At 34.9% G+C, this 19,759-nt stretch overlaps 1 protein-coding gene across 2 annotated transcripts in view; it reads right to left on the bottom strand.

Moving 5' to 3' along the window:
• Positions 1-5,395: 5,395 nt before the first annotated feature.
• The window catches only part of LOC111059816, a 380,452-nt gene continuing 366,088 nt past the window's right edge, over positions 5,396-19,759 (bottom strand). Inside the window, exons 29-30 of one of the 2 annotated variants that reach the window (XM_039435598.1) lie at positions 14,206-14,245; positions 5,396-7,010 (exon numbers count right to left, since the gene is read on the bottom strand). In XM_039435598.1, coding sequence (XP_039291532.1) covers positions 6,899-7,010; positions 14,206-14,245 — 152 coding nt within the window. In that variant the 3' untranslated portion in view covers positions 5,396-6,898. The remainder of the gene's footprint in view (positions 7,011-14,205; positions 14,246-19,759) is intronic. The other variant, XM_039435597.1, reaches the window with a different exon arrangement.

Below are 19,759 nucleotides of genomic sequence, written 5' to 3'. Positions count from 1 at the left end.
GTCGTCTCAGCGCGAAAATTTCTGAGCTTAATTTTTCACATATTTTTGAATGTGAACGGACCAACATAGTGTGTTTTAAAATAAAGACCTAAAAATTTAATTTCTCCCTCATTTTTCTTGGATTAAGCAGTTTCACCTACTACTAGGATTTTCGCGACAGTTTAGCAACTGTGTGACGGTTATCAAGGGCTAATCTGTAACAGCCCTTAAGGGAATGTAAATGACTCTCAATCGTCTGAGAAGCTTTCAAATTAATAGTCAGTATGTCGACTATTATGAGAGGATAGAAAGAATTTTTACAGACACAGTCTGGAGAATAATATCGTGTAGACAACAGTATATTGCTGCCGAGGTGGAGAAGGATTTTCCCCAATAATAATATCAATTCAGAGACTCCTAATTCGGGAAAAGCTATAAGGGAGTTTTTCCTAAACTTTTTGCGGGTCTGAGGACCGCGACTAGGACGATCTCTAGTCTGGAACTGGGATCCTGATCTAAATAGGGGTTTCCTAAACTTTTTGCAGGTCTGAGGACCGCGACTGGGACAATCTCTATTCTGCAACTGAGATCCTAATTTGAACAGGGTATTCCAAAACTTTTCGCGAGTCTGAGGACCGCGACTAGGACGATCTCTAGTCTGCAGCTGAGATCCTGAAGAATTTCAGAACAAGAAAAGTTAGGAGAAAGTGAGAGAAAGTTTGCTGCAGTCTGATGACTTCGACTGGGAAGTTCTCAAGCTGTACCTGAGCACTGGAAGGATTTTAGAATAGGAAATGTTAAGAGAAAGTAAGAGGAAGGACGTTGCAGTCTGATGACTTTGACTGGGAAGCTCTCAAGCTTTACCCAAGAGCTGGAAAAAATTTAGAATAGGAAAAGCTAAGAGGAAGTGTAAGAGTAAGGATGTCACAGTCTGATGACTTCAACCGGGAAGTTCTCAAGCTGTACCTGAGAGCTCGAAGGATTTTGGAATAGGATAAGTTAAGAGAAATTTAGAGAAAGGATGTCGCTGTCTGTTAACTTTGACAGGCACGAGCTCAAGCTGCACCTGAGTTCTCTAGGAGAAAGATTGGGATTCTCCCACGAGGTATTATAGCTAGTCTGAAACTGCTATGCAAAAATAAATACAGGGGTCACTCTACAATATGGAAACTAAGCAAGGAAAATTTACTCTCGAAGAAATGTGAATTTTCCTACAAGGATGAAAGTTAGCTGGGAAAAAAATATCTATGACAAGGACAGGGATCTTCCCACAAGAATGAATTCCAATCGCAGAAATTACTTTAAAAAGAATAGCTGGATTTCTCCACAAGAATAAGAAACAAATTGAGAAAAATTACTCTTTATATTGAAGGCCAATTGACTACAGGGAAAGAAACACTTACAAGCAACCAGTCCTAACATATAGTTACCTGAATTGCCGTGGATCCGAATATGAATGATTATGAACCGATTCTCACTTCCTGTATAAAAAATCAAAACCATTGTGAAGCGACAGAGTAGAGACATTTGGATTAAGAACTCTTAAAGAACCCGCTACAATCTGCAAACGATGCGGAACCTACCATTATCGAATGGGATAGAGCTTAGTTGAATTTCCCACTTAACTGTTTGTAGCACAGGTTTGTATCCAGGCTCCTAAACCAGGGATAACTTGCTCACCCCCAGTGATACAAGCTGGGAGAATTAACTATTAAGAAAGAGAATCCCCAAGGAAGATCTAACTTCGAGTTGTCCGGAACTCGCCCTACAATGTTCTATTCTAACAAACACGAAATAGAATAATTCCCTAGTAATTAACTAGTACCGGGAACGCCGTAAGGAGAGGAGATCACGACCTGTTCACACGCTTGACTACCGAACAACTACTTGACTACAAGGAAAGAAAATCCCCTAGGAAAATCCACCCTCGAATTGTCAGTAACTCAACTCACAATATTCCATTCCATAAAATAAAGAATAGAATATTATCCCTTTAGAAAACCACTATTGGGAACGCCGCAAGGAACGCGGCCATACACAAACCCGATCACTCAACTACCGACTCTATCCCGGGTCTCCTCGAAGAAGAACAGGGTCGCGGAAAACTAGGAGGCTGGGGAAAAAAGATTACTCACCAATAGGAGTCTCAGGAGACAATCGAGCCACCGATCATGTGAAAGGGCATGTCTCGGATGATCCTGATGCTAAGGTTGTATCCATGATGACAATATTGCTAATTACTATTTTAAATTAGGCCGGTGAACAATCTTACTTTTCCAGAACTTGCATGAAGATCGATTTTGTCTCAACCCGGTAGCCGCTTATAGCTGCTGCTGCTGCTGCTGCTGCAATGTTAGATAACAGAACACTCAAACTAGTGAACAAAATCTGAAAATTTCTGGTTCAGATGAATCTGCTGCTGATAATTCACAGGGGTTGTTGGCGATGATGATGATGTACACTCTCGACTCAACTAAATAAAACCAACTGTCGACCCTATTCCTCTACTAAAATAAAGAAAATTCGCCAAATTATATGCTGAATGACGATTCTCCATTTGTCAAAGAATTCACTTTGTGGGAAGCTCTCAAGCTTTACCCAAGAGCTGGAAAAAATTTAGAATAGGAAAAGCTAAGAGGAAGTGTAAGAGTAAGGATGTCACAGTCTGATGACTTCAACCGGGAAGTTCTCAAGCTGTACCTGAGAGCTCGAAGGATTTTGGAATAGGATAAGTTAAGAGAAATTTAGAGAAAGGATGTCGCTGTCTGTTAACTTTGACAGGCACGAGCTCAAGCTGCACCTGAGTTCTCTAGGAGAAAGATTGGGATTCTCCCACGAGGTATTATAGCTAGTCCGAAACTGCTATGCAAAAATAAATACAGGGGTCACTCTACAATATGGAAACTAAGCAAGGAAAATTTACTCTCGAAGAAATGTGAATTTTCCTACAAGGATGAAAGTTAGCTGGGAAAAAAATATCTATGACAAGGACAGGGATCTTCCCACAAGAATGAATTCCAATTGCAGAAATTACTTTAAAAAGAATAGCTGGATTTCTCCACAAGAATAAGAAACAAATTGAGAAAAATTACTCTTTATATTGAAGGCCAATTTACTACAGGGAACACTTACAAGCAACCAGTCCTAACATATAGTTACCTGAATTGCCGTGGATCCGAATATGAATGATTATGAACCGATTCTCACTTCCCGTATAAAAAATCAAAACCATTGTGAAGCGACAGAGTAGAGACATTTGGATTAAGAACTCTTAAAGAACCCGCTACAATCTGCAAACGATGCGGAACCTACCATTATCGAACGGGATAGAGCTTAGTTGAATTTCCCACTTAACTGTTTGTAGCACAGGTTTGTATCCAGGTTCCTAAACCAGGGATAACTTGCTCACCCCCAGTGATACAAGCTGGGAGAATTAACTATTAAGAAAGAGAATCCCCAAGGAAGATCTAACTTCGAGTTGTCCGGAACTCGCCCTACAATGTTCTATTCTAACAAACACGAAATAGAATAATTCCCTAGTAATTAACTAGTACCGGGAACGCCGTAAGGAGAGGAGATCACGACCTGTTCACACGCTTGACTACCGAACAACTACTTGACTACAAGGAAAGAAAATCCCCTAGGAAAATCCACCCTCGAATTGTCAGTAACTCAACTCACAATATTCCATTCCATAAAATAAAGAATAGAATATTATCCCTTTAGAAAACCACTATTGGGAACGCCGCAAGGAACGCGGCCATACACAAACCCGATCACTCAACTACCGACTCTATCCCGGGTCTCCTCGAAGAAGAACAGGGTCGCGGAAAACTAGGAGGCTGGGGAAAAAAGATTACTCACCAATAGGAGTCTCAGGAGACAATCGAGACACCGATCATGTGAAAGGGCATGTCTCGGATGATCCTGATGCTAAGGTTGTATCCATGATGACAATATTGCTAATTACTATTTTAAATTAGGCCGGTGAACAATCTTACTTTTCCAGAACTTGCATGAAGATCGATTTTGTCTCAACCCGGTAGCCGCTTATAGCTGCTGCTGCTGCTGCTGCTGCAATGTTAGATAACAGAACACTCAAACTAGTGAACAAAATCTGAAAATTTCTGGTTCAGATGAATCTGCTGCTGATAATTCACAGGGGTTGTTGGCGATGATGATGATGTACACTCTCGACTCAACTAAATAAAACCAACTGTCGACCCTATTCCTCTACTAAAATAAAGAAAATTCGCCAAATTATATGCTGAATGACGATTCTCCATTTGTCAAAGAATTCACTTTGTGATAAGCTGTTGGCTTTAAAAGCTGCAATCTTGTTCGAATTACATAAAAACGTGACCTGCTATGAGGGAAAAGGGTCCACAAAAACATGAAGAGTTGTTATTGGAGGTTCAAATGTATTCCACAACAAAACCTTTTCTTGCTGAAACTCCTTTCGGAAGGAACGTGGTGCTTTTCTCAAATGAGGGCTTATTGTCTGTCCAGTCTGCAAACTGGAAGGTGTCACATATTTATAACAATAAGAATATCTAGAACAATAGCTGAGCCTCACACCATAGCATATGGTAATTAGCTTCTTCAAACTCTGGGAGTACTGATGGGACTATTGTTTCCCCAGCCAGTTTAAAAACATTTTCTTCAACTGTTCCATTGATTGAGAACTATTTATTTGTAAGAAAAGGCAACATCACAGTCATAATGATATAAATAAATTGAATACTAGAAAGGTCTTTCATAATAAACCTTGAAAACGCGGCGCCAATATAAATGCAAGTTGATTCCAAAACTACTATGTACGGTCCTTCCTTATAACCAATTGGTTCATTGTAATAGTGATTTAGCATCAGTTTAATGGATACAATAGACTTGAATTAAATAGAGGACATTTCTCAATAAAAAATGATTTGAATTGAATACTTATTTGGATATTATTTGGTTATTCTGTAACTTGTGGAGGTGTTTTATAAACCACTTTACCTCACACCGGATATCAATCTGTAACCGGTGGAGGTGTTCTATGAACCTCTTCACCTCACACCGGATATGAAATTATGTTGACAAGAATTTCTTTATAACGTGACTTAGTTAATCTTCCAAAATAGAAAACTTATAATCGAAACTTGTGTGAAATATAAAAATACATGAGATTCGATGAAAATTCTTGCAGTCTATCACACCGCTGCGCAACACTGTGAACGGCAGAGAGTTTCTCCTCGTCTATAGAATTTACTGAAATTATACTACTATTAAACATCTATTTGAATCCGTGATTGGTTGGGAGCTAACAGTGGATTCGTTCATCCAAATGCACAGATTCCCATCAATATATTCAATTGTCACCTATTTCAGCAACTAATAATTATACGAGCCAGGAACTTCAATGAAAATACTTTAAAAAATCAACCTCAGGTTTATTGAACTCCAAATCAAACGAATTAATCAAAGTAAGACACATCTCTCACAACATTATTCAGCAATGGATTTAGGACAGATAATAATATATTAAAGCTTCAATTTCCACACTTGAGAATTTGCCAACTTGCTGCAACTAAATGCATGTCTTGGTCATTCTATGTAACTGAATTTTGAGCTGAATATGAACAACAGTTTGGCACTCACCATTTCAACAATTTAAACTTCGACTCTCCAGAAACACTAACATACGATTTAAGAGAACTCATTACATTTTACTCAGAACACTTCTTTAAAATTTACTCAGTCCGTGTCTCAAATCGAACTGTGGCCTTTTCATTGAAAATTATTCCCCCTCTACGAACGTTGAGCCGAAGCTTCAGTGGAAAAGCCGAAGCTTCAAAAAGGTCAATGCTCAAACAATTCTCAAACCTACATTAACTTTTTTGACATGAAATTGAAACTGTATTTAAAAATGCACGAAATTGCTTTAGTTTTGACAACTGAGCAACAAGTTGGCAAATTCAATTCTTACACTAAAAACTCGAAGTTCAACATAAGGTTGGAATCAAAGTTCATTCAGTTCCTGCTGAAGAATATAAGATACACAAAAAACAACTATAATAATACGACTACTCAATATCACACTATTACAATTAATTAACTTCTTATTATGTATAGAATAATACTTTCCTATTAAACACTAATTATATTTCCTATTAAAAGAGCAAATCAAAACTCTAGTTTTTAGTGAATTCAAATTGTGAAAGTTTTTCTCGTGGATGTCAACAGCATTTAAGATTTTCACAAGGAATAATTAATTGGGCTATTCTATACTTTGCAACATTGAGTAATACAATTCAAAAACAATGAAGGATAATGTTTCGAACAAGCTTTTGCTGGGAAGGAAATCTTTCTGGAGGAATTCATAGGGAAATATTGTAGTTTCTATTGTTGGTAACACTGATAATGCTGCACACAGTGAACTCTATACTAATGTTAGTATACTACGTTAGTATAGAGTTCAGTGGCTGTACATGGACCAGGTACCTTATATTTTTATTTTTGGCTTCCGGCGCATGCGCAGTGACGTAGCAGTGACTATTCTGTAATAGGAATATTCTAGGACACCGTCACAATTATATTATGGTCACGCCGTCGTATAGTAATGCTGTCTGTCATATGGTGACCCTGTTGTATGGTGACGCTGTCATATGGTGATGCCGTCATTTATGGCGACACAGGCTGAGAATATCACAGTGGAGTCTTGTCAAATTCTGCAAGTGGCACAGGCTTGAGGTGGCGGGTGACAAAGTATATACCAACTTCCCGACAAACAACACCCCATATCAGAATAAAAAAAAAAAGAAACAGTAACATAAACTAGAAGGAAATGTTTATAATTGTTGCAAAGAAGGTTAGGTTAGATTGTTAGTAGGTGAATGACTCTTAGATATTCTTGAGAAAGTTGGTATACACCCTTCTATCGATTGTTTCTTTTCTTTGATTTTCCAAATCCCCAGCTTTTGAATGGGTTATTATTGGCATTCGTCACAATATTGGCATTCGTCACAATATTGGCATCCCTCCCTGGTCTGCAACATCAAATTCAAATTTTCAAAATGTCAACCTAAAAATTCAAACATACATAATCAGAATGCAATGAAACTCGAATATATTGATAGGCCTTTACTGGTGAACCTAAACTATGATAAGTAAAGTAAAAAACTGGCTTATACACGTGTGAGATAGTTATTTTGTATATCTGGAGTGAAAAATGACACTTTTTCTCCCAGAGGGGTGAGACTGATGCCCGAGGCAAAGCCTCGGGCAACAATTTCTCTGAGGGAGATTTTCCTCCACCTACATTTTCATAAAAACTGCAAATAAAATTATTTTGAAAACTTTGGTGACCAGTAACAATGTGTTACAACATTACCTAAAAAGTGAACAGCTGGAAGTATTCACAATTCACCAGCAACAGCGCTTTGTCAGCAAAAATTGTAACAGCAATGGCTAACTCAACTCATAAAACTACATGTTCACAATCCAAATTCGATTGATTGATGGGAAACATTTTGTTGGCTGGTATTTTGAATAACATGCAATATTTTAAGAATATTTCCAAATTTTTATAGTATACCAATATGAAGTATGTAATAGGTAATTTTAGCATACAAACATATATTTCATTTGTCAATCAAATATTTTTGGTTGAGGTATTCAATTTAGTTGGCTCAATGACTACTCTATCATGCTTCCTCATCTGAGCTTGGACCTTCTAACCTATTCCCGAAGTAAGTTTTTGGAATAGAAATGCTTCCCATGTTATTTATTCTAATGGAGTTACTTTTCCTCCCTAGGGGGTTTTTCTGTTTTTTAGTACTGAGAGCGGAAAAGTGACACTTAAGTATTATGTTCCAGGGAGTAATGTAAGTACTTGAGACAGTAGGTGGAGGAAAGCTATGTTGTCCTACAGTTACCTTGAAAAGTGCGATTCCTGCACTGATTACAGAATGCAAAGAATCACTTTTCCGCACTAGTGTGCAAAGTGATTACTTTGCATACTCCAGATTTGCAGCATGGGAACACAAAATATTTAGTGGATTATATGGAGGATTAGTGCGCGAAAACCAAAATCAAGTTTGTAACAATGACTGTGGTTGGATAAGAAATGTATCAAATTAATACACATTATAAAATATGAAATTTAAAGGTTAAATAATTACCATTCGATATCCATGTAAATAAAAATAATGAAAAACATTCAAATGCTACAATAAATATTCTCTGTTTTCTATGCTATTTTCATAAATATTTTACAGTTTACTTTAAAATTTTTTCATTAATTTGAGTTATAAGTCTAAATTTCTGAATCCTGTTTCTAGTACTTTTTAGCTGGATGAAACGAACTTAGGTAGCCTATGATTCTTTTAGCTGGGTCACCCACTTGTTGGTTCAGCCATCTTGAAGCCATCCCAATCAGCTGTTGACATTGTTGGCATGTATTTTGAATGCAAATTTGTTCTATCTGTATTTTTTCTGATTTTTGAATAAATAAAAATAAGAACTTCTGCTGAGGATTTTCAACTTCAATGAAAATAGTTCACGTAATTCTGACAAAATTGAAAATTAATCAATAAAAAAAATTGGTTGAATTATTGATTGATTAATTGAACAAATATACTCAATAAATATTAATGATTCAATATATCACATAATATTTTTTCATTTATAAATTGATTGGTTGATAAATTATATAGAAAATAAGACTTACTCAAAATTATTATAATTTTCAAATTAATTGGAGTAATTTAACTATTATTAATTTCAATGAATGATTATGAATTTCCAATTGCATTATTAATTTTCAAATGAATGAAGGTTGTTATTGATAGAAAAATTACATAGACAAACAGTTGATGGACTTCAAGACATTTTTCTCACAATAACCCACTCTTTTCATATTCAATGGTAACTGTAGGAAAAATGTAATGTGAAATATGTGTGCAAAGTTCCTCTGCTGCAAGCAAGAAACCATTCTGCACTTGCCTATGGCTCGCGCGTAGACGTTTCTTTTGGCGCAGCAAACTGTCACTTCGCGCACAAGTTGCACAAGTAGCTATTGACACATCAACATCTGATTACTAGATTGATTAATTTGAAATTTAGCATATAGCATAAATAGGGTGAGTTTCACCAAATTCACGTTAACGCTTCGCAGTTATCTCCAGTGTTAACACTAACTGATGACTTTAACAAAAGATCAAGAAATTTGATTTCACCAACGAAAACTGATGTTATGTTAAGAAACAACAGATTAAAGTGGATCAGGATGGCAGTGAGCCGCCATGACACTAGTTTCATGTTGTAAGCATGTAAAACCTAACTCAATAAATCCAACTAAATTCTAAACCGAAACCACAACTTTTGTTCACCAAACTGAGTGGAGATTAGCCTTCAACTTTAAGTAATAATAATAATTATAGTGCAGTTTTCCCAGTTATATGATTTATTTGATTTAATAAAGGCTGTAGTGTTTTAATAATTGTTCTACAGATTGTTTTTTTCTTGTAAATAATTAAAATTTCAAATTTCACAGGATGTCTTCTAGCCATTCTCTCTATGTTGTGTTGCCTAAAGCCATGGAGTAAAGAACATTAATGGTTTCCTTATTCCGTGCTAGAGCTACCTATCTGAATAAGAAGTTGGTTGATGGATAACAGAAAAAAAATGGTTGATGGATGTTTATCACTGTATGATGGATGAATGGTCATGTTTCATTCACAGAATCATATATTCTGATTGCATATTGCATTCATGCGATGGATGATATTAACCTTTATTTCGATAAATCATGGTGCATTGTAATTTGGTGCCAAGAAAAAGTAATGTAATACTGTAATTCATTGTTTTGATATTTTGTTGTGTTTGAACTGATGTGACCCACGTTAAAGAATGTGCAATTGTCACGTATTTTTGTGTAGTTGTCAATTTTGTTATTCATATCCAGGGCAAAATCGTTCATTGAGTGACAAGCATTTCTTGCTACTTTTAAACGTTCATTAAGATTTTTTTTCTCAACTGATCGGAATTCATAATGAAGATGTTATAAGACAGTTTTTTGAATGAATATTTATTCACAATTATTTTACTAAAAATTCTCTCTCAATAAGAAGATAACTGGAGTTATACAAAGACATCCTGAGAAATTTGAAATTTTACTTAATTACTAAGAAGACAATCTATAGTACCATAATTATTGAAACACTACAGCTACAATTGAATTTGATAAACCATACAACAAGAAATTGCACTATAATTATTATTAATTACTGAAATTTGTAGGCACAATTTGGTAAACGAAACTTGTGGTTTTGGAATCTAGATGGATTTTCTAGGTAAGGTTTTACATGTTTACAATGTGAAACAAGTGTCATGGCGGCTCTCTGCCACCCTGATCCACTCTAATCTGTCATGTCATAACATAACATTAGTTTTCATTGGTGAAATCAAATTTCATCTATAATTATATAGGTAGATAAGATCAAATTATTGATTAATAAAATGAAGTATGCTGAAAGTAGATCAGGGTTATCAACTTTCAGTAATATACAGCAGTATGCAGTGGATAATTAGAATAACATGAGTTTATATAATATATATACAATTCAACAGGTTTAAAGGTTTATATTGGTGGGATGGGTTGTCATGTGATCGTTCTAGGGCCGGACAGTTTCAGTCATTTGTTCCAAAAGATGTTTTTTTAAAGTCAGTATGGAGCTCGCTCGGCTCTCGATGTACCTGATAGAAACAGGAAGTGACTAAGAAGGATTTTGTGAAAATTGTAGTTCGATGATTGGGTAACCTTGAAGTACTTTCCCTGGTTCTAGTATGTGAAGCATCTATCCTCCTACCTTCAGAGACAAATTTGAAATCATCTTTAAAATAGTTCGGATTACCTTATTTCAAGATATCTCCAACAAGCTTGACTATTCGAAAAAGCCTTTGATCGGCTTTAATGTTGAACTAGCAATGTGGGCTGGGGTGATATGATCATGGCATTAAATGTGGGAAGATGAGAGATTGAACCAATAATAATTTAATGTTTCGAGGGAGGATATCGTGCATTTTCTTCAATGCATGCATGACTGAGAATACCTTTTTACAAGTTTTGTTCACTTGTTCTGAGCTACAGTAAGGAATGTCATTTCCGTCTACACAAATTTTGTGAATCGATTCAAGGTCAATATTGTCTATAAGACTAGAATATCCAATTATGATGGGTTGTTTTTTGATGGGATTAAGCTTAAGGCTATTTTTATTTGTCCATTCCACTATGGAATTGATATCCTGATTCATTATTCCAACTGTTTCATTAATTTTTGTTATGGGACAGCTTGAATAGATTTGAAGGTCGTCTGCATAAGTATGAAAACTGGAGAATTTGATAATGGAAGAAAGGTCATTGGCATACAAAGTGAAGAGGAGAGGGCCTAAAATTGAACCTTGTGGTACTCCATGCATAATGTTTTTCCAAGTTGACTTTTTGTCACCAACAGATACACATTGTTTCCTACCTAATAGATGGGATTTGTACCAAACTAACGAGACTAAAACCAAGAATAGCCAACTTATTCAAAAGGACTGTATGATCAACAGTATCGAATGCTTTGGAAAAATCAAATAAGGTGAGGATAGTGCATTTTCTTTGGTCCATAGCTAACGTTATATCATCAGTGACACGAAGCAGAGCTATCTCAGTTGAATGAAATTTCCCAAAGCCTGATTGAAAGTTATGAAGCTTACTATTGTTGTCTAGAAATTTTACAACTTGAGCATGAATGAGTCTTTCCAGCTTCCTAGACAATGCAGGTAGAATACTGATTGGTCTAAAATCCTAAACTTTATTGTGTGATGGGACTTTATTTAGAGGGCGAACCAGAGCAAATTTCCAGTTTTCAGGGAAAACTTGCCTTCTTCAAGTGACTTGTTAAAATGTATGTAATGGTTGGTAAAACAGCAAATAACATCTTCTTGATAAATTCAATTGGAATTTTGTCTACACCCATAGCATTACTATGAATACATTGAATTGCTTTAAAAATGTCTTCTTCTGAGATTGAATGGAAATGAAATTGATCAGTAATTGGTGAATTTAAGTTTGTAACCTGCTCTTCAAGATCATCGATATGATTAGCAATGACAGCTTCGTCGCGTTGGTTAGAGTGTGAAACGAAATGGTCATTTATATTGTTCAATGGTAAGTCAATTTGGGGATTCGATTTCTGTTTGCCAAGCCCGAATTCTTTTATTCCCTGCCAAAGTGATTTAGAGTCTTGCCTATTGTTTGTCATGAACGAATTCAAGTACCTTATCTTTGAGTTCCGTAATTCCTGTTTAACTCTATTTCCAAGGCTCCCAAACTCTATCAAACTATCCAAATCAAATGTCTTTTTAAATTTTCTATGTGCTTTGTCTCTATGTCTCATCATCTTAAGTATGTCTTCAGTCATCCACGGTACTTGTCGTTTTCTATTAATCCTCCTTGTCACATAAGGTGCATGTTTGTCATACAAAGTCGAAGTCCAATTCTCGAAAGTCTTGACCATGTCATCAACTGAGGGTAATGCTTCAATTTGATGCCAAGGAGTCTGAGCCACATCAGTCAGGAAGGCGGCTTCATCAAAGTTTTTGAAGTCTCTATACCATAAGTGATAATTTTCTGCTCTGGCTTATGTATATTATGGGAAAGTACACAGTAGATCAAATAATGTCCAGAAATAGCTGGGACTGGGACTTGGCCAGCTTGAACAACCTCTTCAGGATCACTAACAATGAGAAGGTCAATGAGTGTGTCAGATTCATTAGTATGATGAGTTGGATCGAGAGGTAAAATAGTCATGTTTAGGCATTGGAAAATTGTAGTCAGTTGAAAGTAGTCAAAGTTACGATTTGTCATGTTCAAGTCGGTGTTCATATCCCCCATAACTAGTTTACGGTTATAAAAAGGCATAAGAGAAAGCAAGACATTTCCGAAATCTGTAAAATGACCTATTTTTTGTGGGTGATAACAGATACCAACGAGTAATTTATCAGTACTAGATAAGGATAATTCAAGTAGCATAGACGCTGGTCTGAAAAAATACTCTTGTTTAGATGTGATTAAAATTTTTGTTTTGATACCATCTTTCACATAAATTGCTACAACCCCATAAGCTTCATTTAATCTATCATTCCGGAAAAGATTATATCCAGGTAATGCAACAAAAATTGATGAAATACTAGGCTTCAAAAATGATTGGGAAATTCCAATCATATTGAAGTCCTGAAAACCGAAGATTGCTCTGAGCTCATTAGGAATTGGACGTTTAGGTGAGCAGCCTTGAAATGTTTTTGGAAAGAGTGGAGCTTATTTGCTAGAAACATACCTGCGTCATTATTACTATTATTGAAATAATCATACCTACTTGAGGGCGGAGTGTTGACTGGAGATTACCAAGTAAAGCGTAAATATGATGTTGGTGAAACTCACCCTCAATCAAATAGAAATATAATCAATCATAAGATCCAGGAATAAAATAATGATTAAACATAACCTCAACAAACTAATTCCAACATTGCAGTTAACAGAACGCCGCCATTCTTTTTTCTTTAGGACAGATACAGATATCAACTGACCAAATTTGGCCAGTTAACTCTATAACGGCTCATTAGCTCTAACGGTGTGTGGTGAAATCTGATTTTGTCAGTTATAAGGACTAATTGAAGTTTACGCTTCCTCTAACAACAAGTTTAGAAGAACACGTTTATTTCCTGGTGAAACCCGGCCTTAATCAACCAAGGATAGTTACAGGCCTATTTTAAATTCTTCAAGATTACATTAAATCATGTTGATTTACATGAACCATATACATTAAGTTGTCAGTTTGTCAAGTTGTAAAATAGACTCTTGCTGAACATGGGTTACCTGCTAGTTATTATTAATCCAAAATTATTATTCAATGTTGTTTCCCACGTCAGAACACTCTGTTGTGGATATTCAAGTTGACATACTTTCTGATTCAGAAGTAATGTGGAATGCATTTCACTGTTCATTCACTCATTCAGTAAGTGATTAACTCATTGATTTATTGCATGGCTGTGCTCATCAGGAATAAGAAGCATTCCATATTGCTGACGAGTCAATTCAAATATTTGATTGGAAACAAATTCCATAATCACAACAGATTTAGCAATATTTCTCTTGCTACTCTATTTTCTCTATATATATTCTTGTATTTTACTCACTGAATTTTTCTATCATTAGGAATGAAGCCAATCTCGCCACCTGAATAAACAGAGATGTTTATAAGAAGAGAATGTACTTGTTTTAAATTGCTGTTTACTATAGCAAGTTGAATTTCATAATATATCTTGATAGAATGAAATTGAAACTCTCAAAAACTCGCTGAAGGACATGAAAAGAATAAATTCATCCTTGGAAAAACAGCTGAGAATTTTGTCATCTGTAGATAAGTGAGCGAGTGTGTGTGTGTGTGTGTGTGTGTGGTGTGTGTGTGTGTGTGTGTGTGTGTGTGTGTGTGTGTGTGTGTGTGTGTATGGGCAAAATTATGCTTCAGGCTCTTCAGCTGTTGAACTATTGCATTCAATCAGCTGATCTCACAAGCATGCGGCAAGAAATTAATCATCATGATCAAATAGAAATGGGATTGAATATGAGTTGAATTAATTTGAATAAAACTCTATATCAATTATGGTGTAAGTGTCGATAGTACATAGTATATTAATATTATCAGTATATATGGTATTGATATTGATAGTATATGGTATATCAATATGATTAGTATATATATATATATATATATATATATATATATATATATATATATAATATGGCAGTGGTTGTCACTGCCAACCTGTCTTCCCGACAACTAAGCTCCTCAAAATTTTAATCACAGGCGTCAGCCAATCCCCTGGCGAAATATACTATTGCCATCAACTTTAGTAAACACAAAATTGGCAAGGTGGGTGATGGCACCATCTCTGAGTGAAATTGGTAAATTCCAAAAATCGTCTGTTTTGTGTCTGTTTACATTTGAAATGTCATTATAACCTGACTTCTTATTTAAAAAAATGTTTATTCAAGATTTTTCAAATTCAGTCATACATTTATGTAAATTTTACATTTCCACATTAAAGTAAAATATACCAAAAAAAGATCAATTAGCACCAATTCAAGCCTTCACTGGAACACTGTAATTTGGACAAGTGATGAGAATTTGTTTGTTTTCATTCAGAATATAAATGAAACCTGATTTAAAAATTGTCATATGATTGACAAATTTCCAATATTTAGAATAACACATGTTATTTAAAGCTCGAAATTTACCAATTTCACTCAGAGATGGTGCCACCATCACCCGTCTCTCTAATTTGCATTTACTATAGTCTTCCCGATAACTAATCCCCTACTAGAACGAGTTTTTTTGCGACAATCAAGCTCCTCAAACGCTCATGACAACCAAGATCGCTGCCAGCTAAATCTCTGCTGCATTTGAGGGGTCTGATTGTCGTCACCGAAACTGAAAACCAAGCTCCCCGACAGTCAATCCCCTATTTTGCATTGAAACCAGCTTGAAGCGGGCGGGGAGGTAGTACAATCACAGACACTGTCTCACACAGTCTTTGAATTTGATTATTAGGAGAAAAGCTTGTTGATGTTCTCACTTCCATCACTGCAAACATTAAATGGAATAAACTAGGCTATTTCTCTTCCTCAATCTAACTGACTTATAAATGTTTATGTTATTGAATGGACAGGCGTGATTTGAGGAAATCCATTAAGTGCATGAAATACGGGTGTTTCAGAAGTAGTGTCGAACATTTCCGGGTATTATTCCTGTATGATAGGAGACTACAAATGTCATATTTGAAGTGTCCAAAACTCAGGGCAATATCCTTATAGATGCCATTTTGTTTTTTTTACTTAGGAATTTTCATCTCAAGAACGAAATGTTGTATTGATTCATCTCAAGAACGAAATGTTGTATTGATCTGAAATTCGAGATGAATATTAATTCATGCTATAAAGACTCAACTTCAAAAAATAAAATAATAGAAATTTTGATGAAAGTTTTCAAAATCGCCGCCATTTTAAATTTTTCATGGCAAAATTCATGAAACCCGTACAATCAAAAACAAGAAATAAATACCTACTGGTGATGGTTAATGAGTACTCAAGATTCCCTTTTGTATTTCCTTGTCCAGACATGACTGCGAGAACAGTCATAAATTGCCTGGTCTCATTAATATCAATGTTTGGCCTTCCAAGCTATATTCACACAGACAGAGGAACATCCTTCATGTCAACTGAGTTGAAGAGCTTTCTTGGCTCAAAAGGGATAGCAACTAGTAGATCAACGCCTTACAATCCGAGAGGGAATGGTCAAGTAGAGCGATATAATGGAATTATATGGAAAGCAATAACACTAGCTCTAAGATCACGAGGACTTGATTCAAATCGATGGGAGGAAGTGTTGCCTGATGCACTTCACTCTATTCGATCTCTTTTGTGTACTACAACAAATTGCACCCCTCATGAACGAATGTTCCTACACATGAGATCCTCAACAAATGGACAGTCACTACTATCTTGGCTAATGAGCCCAGGACCAGTTTGGCTGAAGAAAATGAACCGAAATTCAAAGCAAGATTCATCAGTAGAAGAAGTTGAATTGATTGAGGCAAACCCAGAGTATGCTCACATTCGTCGCCCTGATGGACAAGAGTCCACTGTGTCGCTCCGTCATCTAAGATAACAATCAACAAATTTGTCTAAGATAACACGAAAATCTAGCCGGGTAGAATGATATGATAAACCATATGTTTTCGTTGTCATTGATTCATTCATAAATATCAAATGTTGTTGATCCGTTACTAGTAGAAAGTCATGTTCAATTTTATTTGATTAAGCTCTACAAATGAAGAGTTTACTTATTTCAGCCATCAACTATAGTAAACATAAATTGGCAAGGTGGGTGATGGCACCATCTCTGAGTGAAATCGGTAAATTCCAAAAATCGTCTGTTTTGTGTCTGTTTACATTTGAAATGTCATCATAACCTGACTTCTTATTAAAAAAATGTTTATTCAAGATTTTTCAAATTCAGTCATACATTTATGTAAATTTTACATTTCCACATTAAAGTAAAATATACCAAAAAAAGATCAATTAGCACCAATTCAAGCCATCACTGGAACACTGTAATTTGGACAAGTGATGAGAATGTGTTAGTTTTCATTCAGAATACAAATGAAACCTGATTTAAAAATTGTCATATGATTGGCAAATTCCCAATATTTAGAATAACACATGTTATTTAAAGCTCGAAATTTACCAATTTCACTCAGAGATGGTGCCACCATCACCCGTCTCTCTAATTTGCATTTACTATAGTCTTCCCGATAACAACTAATCCCCTACTAGAACGAGTTTTTTTGCGACAATCAAGCTCCACAAACGCTCATGACAACCAAGATCGCTGCCAGCTAAATCTCTGCTGTATATGAGGGGTCTGATTGTCGTCACGGAAACTGAAAACCAAGCTCCCCGACAGCCAATCCCCTATTTTGCATTGAAACCAGCTTGAAGCGGGCGGGGAGGTAGTACAATCACAGACACTGTCTCACACAGTCTTTGAATTGATTATTAGGAGAAAAGCTTGTTGATGTTCTCACTTCTATCACTGCAAACATTAAATGGAATAAACTAGGCTATTTCTCTTCCTCAATCTAACTGACTTATAAATATGTTTATGTTATTGAATGGACAGGCGTGATTTGAGGAAATCCATTAAGTGCATGAAATACGGGTGTTTCAGAAGTAGTGTCGAACATTTCCGGGTATTATTCCTGTATGATAGGAGACTACAAATGTCATATTTGAAGTGTCCAAAACTCAGGGCAATATCCTTATAGATGCCATTTTGTTTTTTTTACTTAGGAATTTTCATCTCAAGAACGAAATGTTGTATTGATTCATCTCAAGAACGAAATGTTGTATTGATCTGAAATTCGAGATAAATATTAATTCATGCTATAAAGACTCAACTTCAAAAAGTTTTCAAAATCGCCGCCATTTTAAATTTTTCATGGCAAAATTCATGAAAACCGTTCACTTTACAGAAAATTTACAAGAGACAAAAAAGTTAGCAAATTTTATTAGAATTTCAATGATACCTTATTTACTGTGTTCACTTGAAAAATTACAGAAAAATAATTAATTCTTTTCGTACTGCATGCATGCACAAGACAAACAAGATCATCTAAAAAGCATTGTAAAATCAGCTGTATGGCCATATGGAGCCATACCGAGTTTAAAAGCTCTATCCCAGATACAATTGGAATAGATAATTCATTCATTGTATAGATAAAGCGAATGTCGTGGAATGATGGTTCAAGATTAACTCTAAATTTTTACATATTATAAACTTCGAATCCTTGAAACTTCAAATCTTTTCCGATATTAATGTCTGGTTACCAAAGAATCTGATAGATGCAGGTACAAGGACAATCCAACGTTAGCCAATCACCATAAAGACTCAATTCCACACACAGGCTTTGCCTTTGTGGAGAGTTTTCATGAGGTTTATTAAAAAAATAGTGTTGTATTTCCTGTATCTATGATATATAGCAGTTAGATTCAGTTATTATGATTAATTATTTTATTCCAACTGTAAGTTTCATTCATGATTATTTGTTTGCAGAAGATGTAACGTTGTTGTATGATTTGAATTTTTGTACCCAGTTATCATGAATAATAAAAACCAATTTGATTTGATTTGATTTAGACCAGCGCATTATCAATCACTCCAACGAGCCACCCAATAATAATAATAATAATAATATAATAATAATAATAATATAATAATAATAATAATAATAATAATAATAATAATAATAATAATAATATAATAATAATAATAATAATAAAATAATAATAAAAATTCCTTTTCCTTTTTTTTCCTTTTTCCTTCGTCCTGGTACCCCCAGAAGAAGGGAGTTTATTATAGAAAATATAACAAACAAAAATGAAAATTACACTTATAAAAAGAAATCTTACAAACAAAACAAATGAAGAATAATAAAAAAAGCAAGAATGACAAAAGATAAGAAGATTCCCTTTCAGTAGAACATTTCAAATATTATAAACCAGACAAATTATAAATTCTCCAAAACCTTCTAAAGAAGGTTTGACTGGAGAAGTCAAGTTTTACATTATATTAAAAAAAACCTTAGAAATAGTACATTGATATAATCAATCAGTGATCCCAAAATAATAATTTTCAATTTAAATCATATCAAAAGAGAAATAGTTGTCAATCTTGGGTAGAAAAAAAATTAATTGATACATTGATAATAATTCATTTAATTGTATTGTGTAGCAATAAAATAATAAAACAATGGGATTTCAGTTGTTGCTTATCACAAACAATAATACACAAGAAAAAATATATAAAAAAAAAGAAAGAATTCATGAAGATCATTCAAATTCACTCAAATTATTTGAAAGAAAGTGTTTCATCTTATTCTTAACAATTGAAATTCTATCCAGACCAATTAAATCATCTGGCAACTCATTGAAAATAGTTGGTACAACATAACTAAGTTCACATTTACCATGATAATTATTGTATTCGGGCACAATAAACCTCTTATAAGCAGCACCTTGTCTTCGCTCATGCAAAATTCTACTTGACATTTTATAGTTATTAGAAAAATAATTATTTAATAAGATATCATATCTGAAAAGCTCGTTCACAGGAAGAATGCTATATTTTTT

Source organism: Nilaparvata lugens, chromosome 9, assembly GCF_014356525.2.
Source record: "Nilaparvata lugens isolate BPH chromosome 9, ASM1435652v1, whole genome shotgun sequence".
Lineage (NCBI taxonomy): Eukaryota > Metazoa > Arthropoda > Insecta > Hemiptera > Delphacidae > Nilaparvata > Nilaparvata lugens.
Note: the sequence above shows the minus strand (reverse complement) of the source record. Positions and strands in the feature narration are given on the sequence as shown.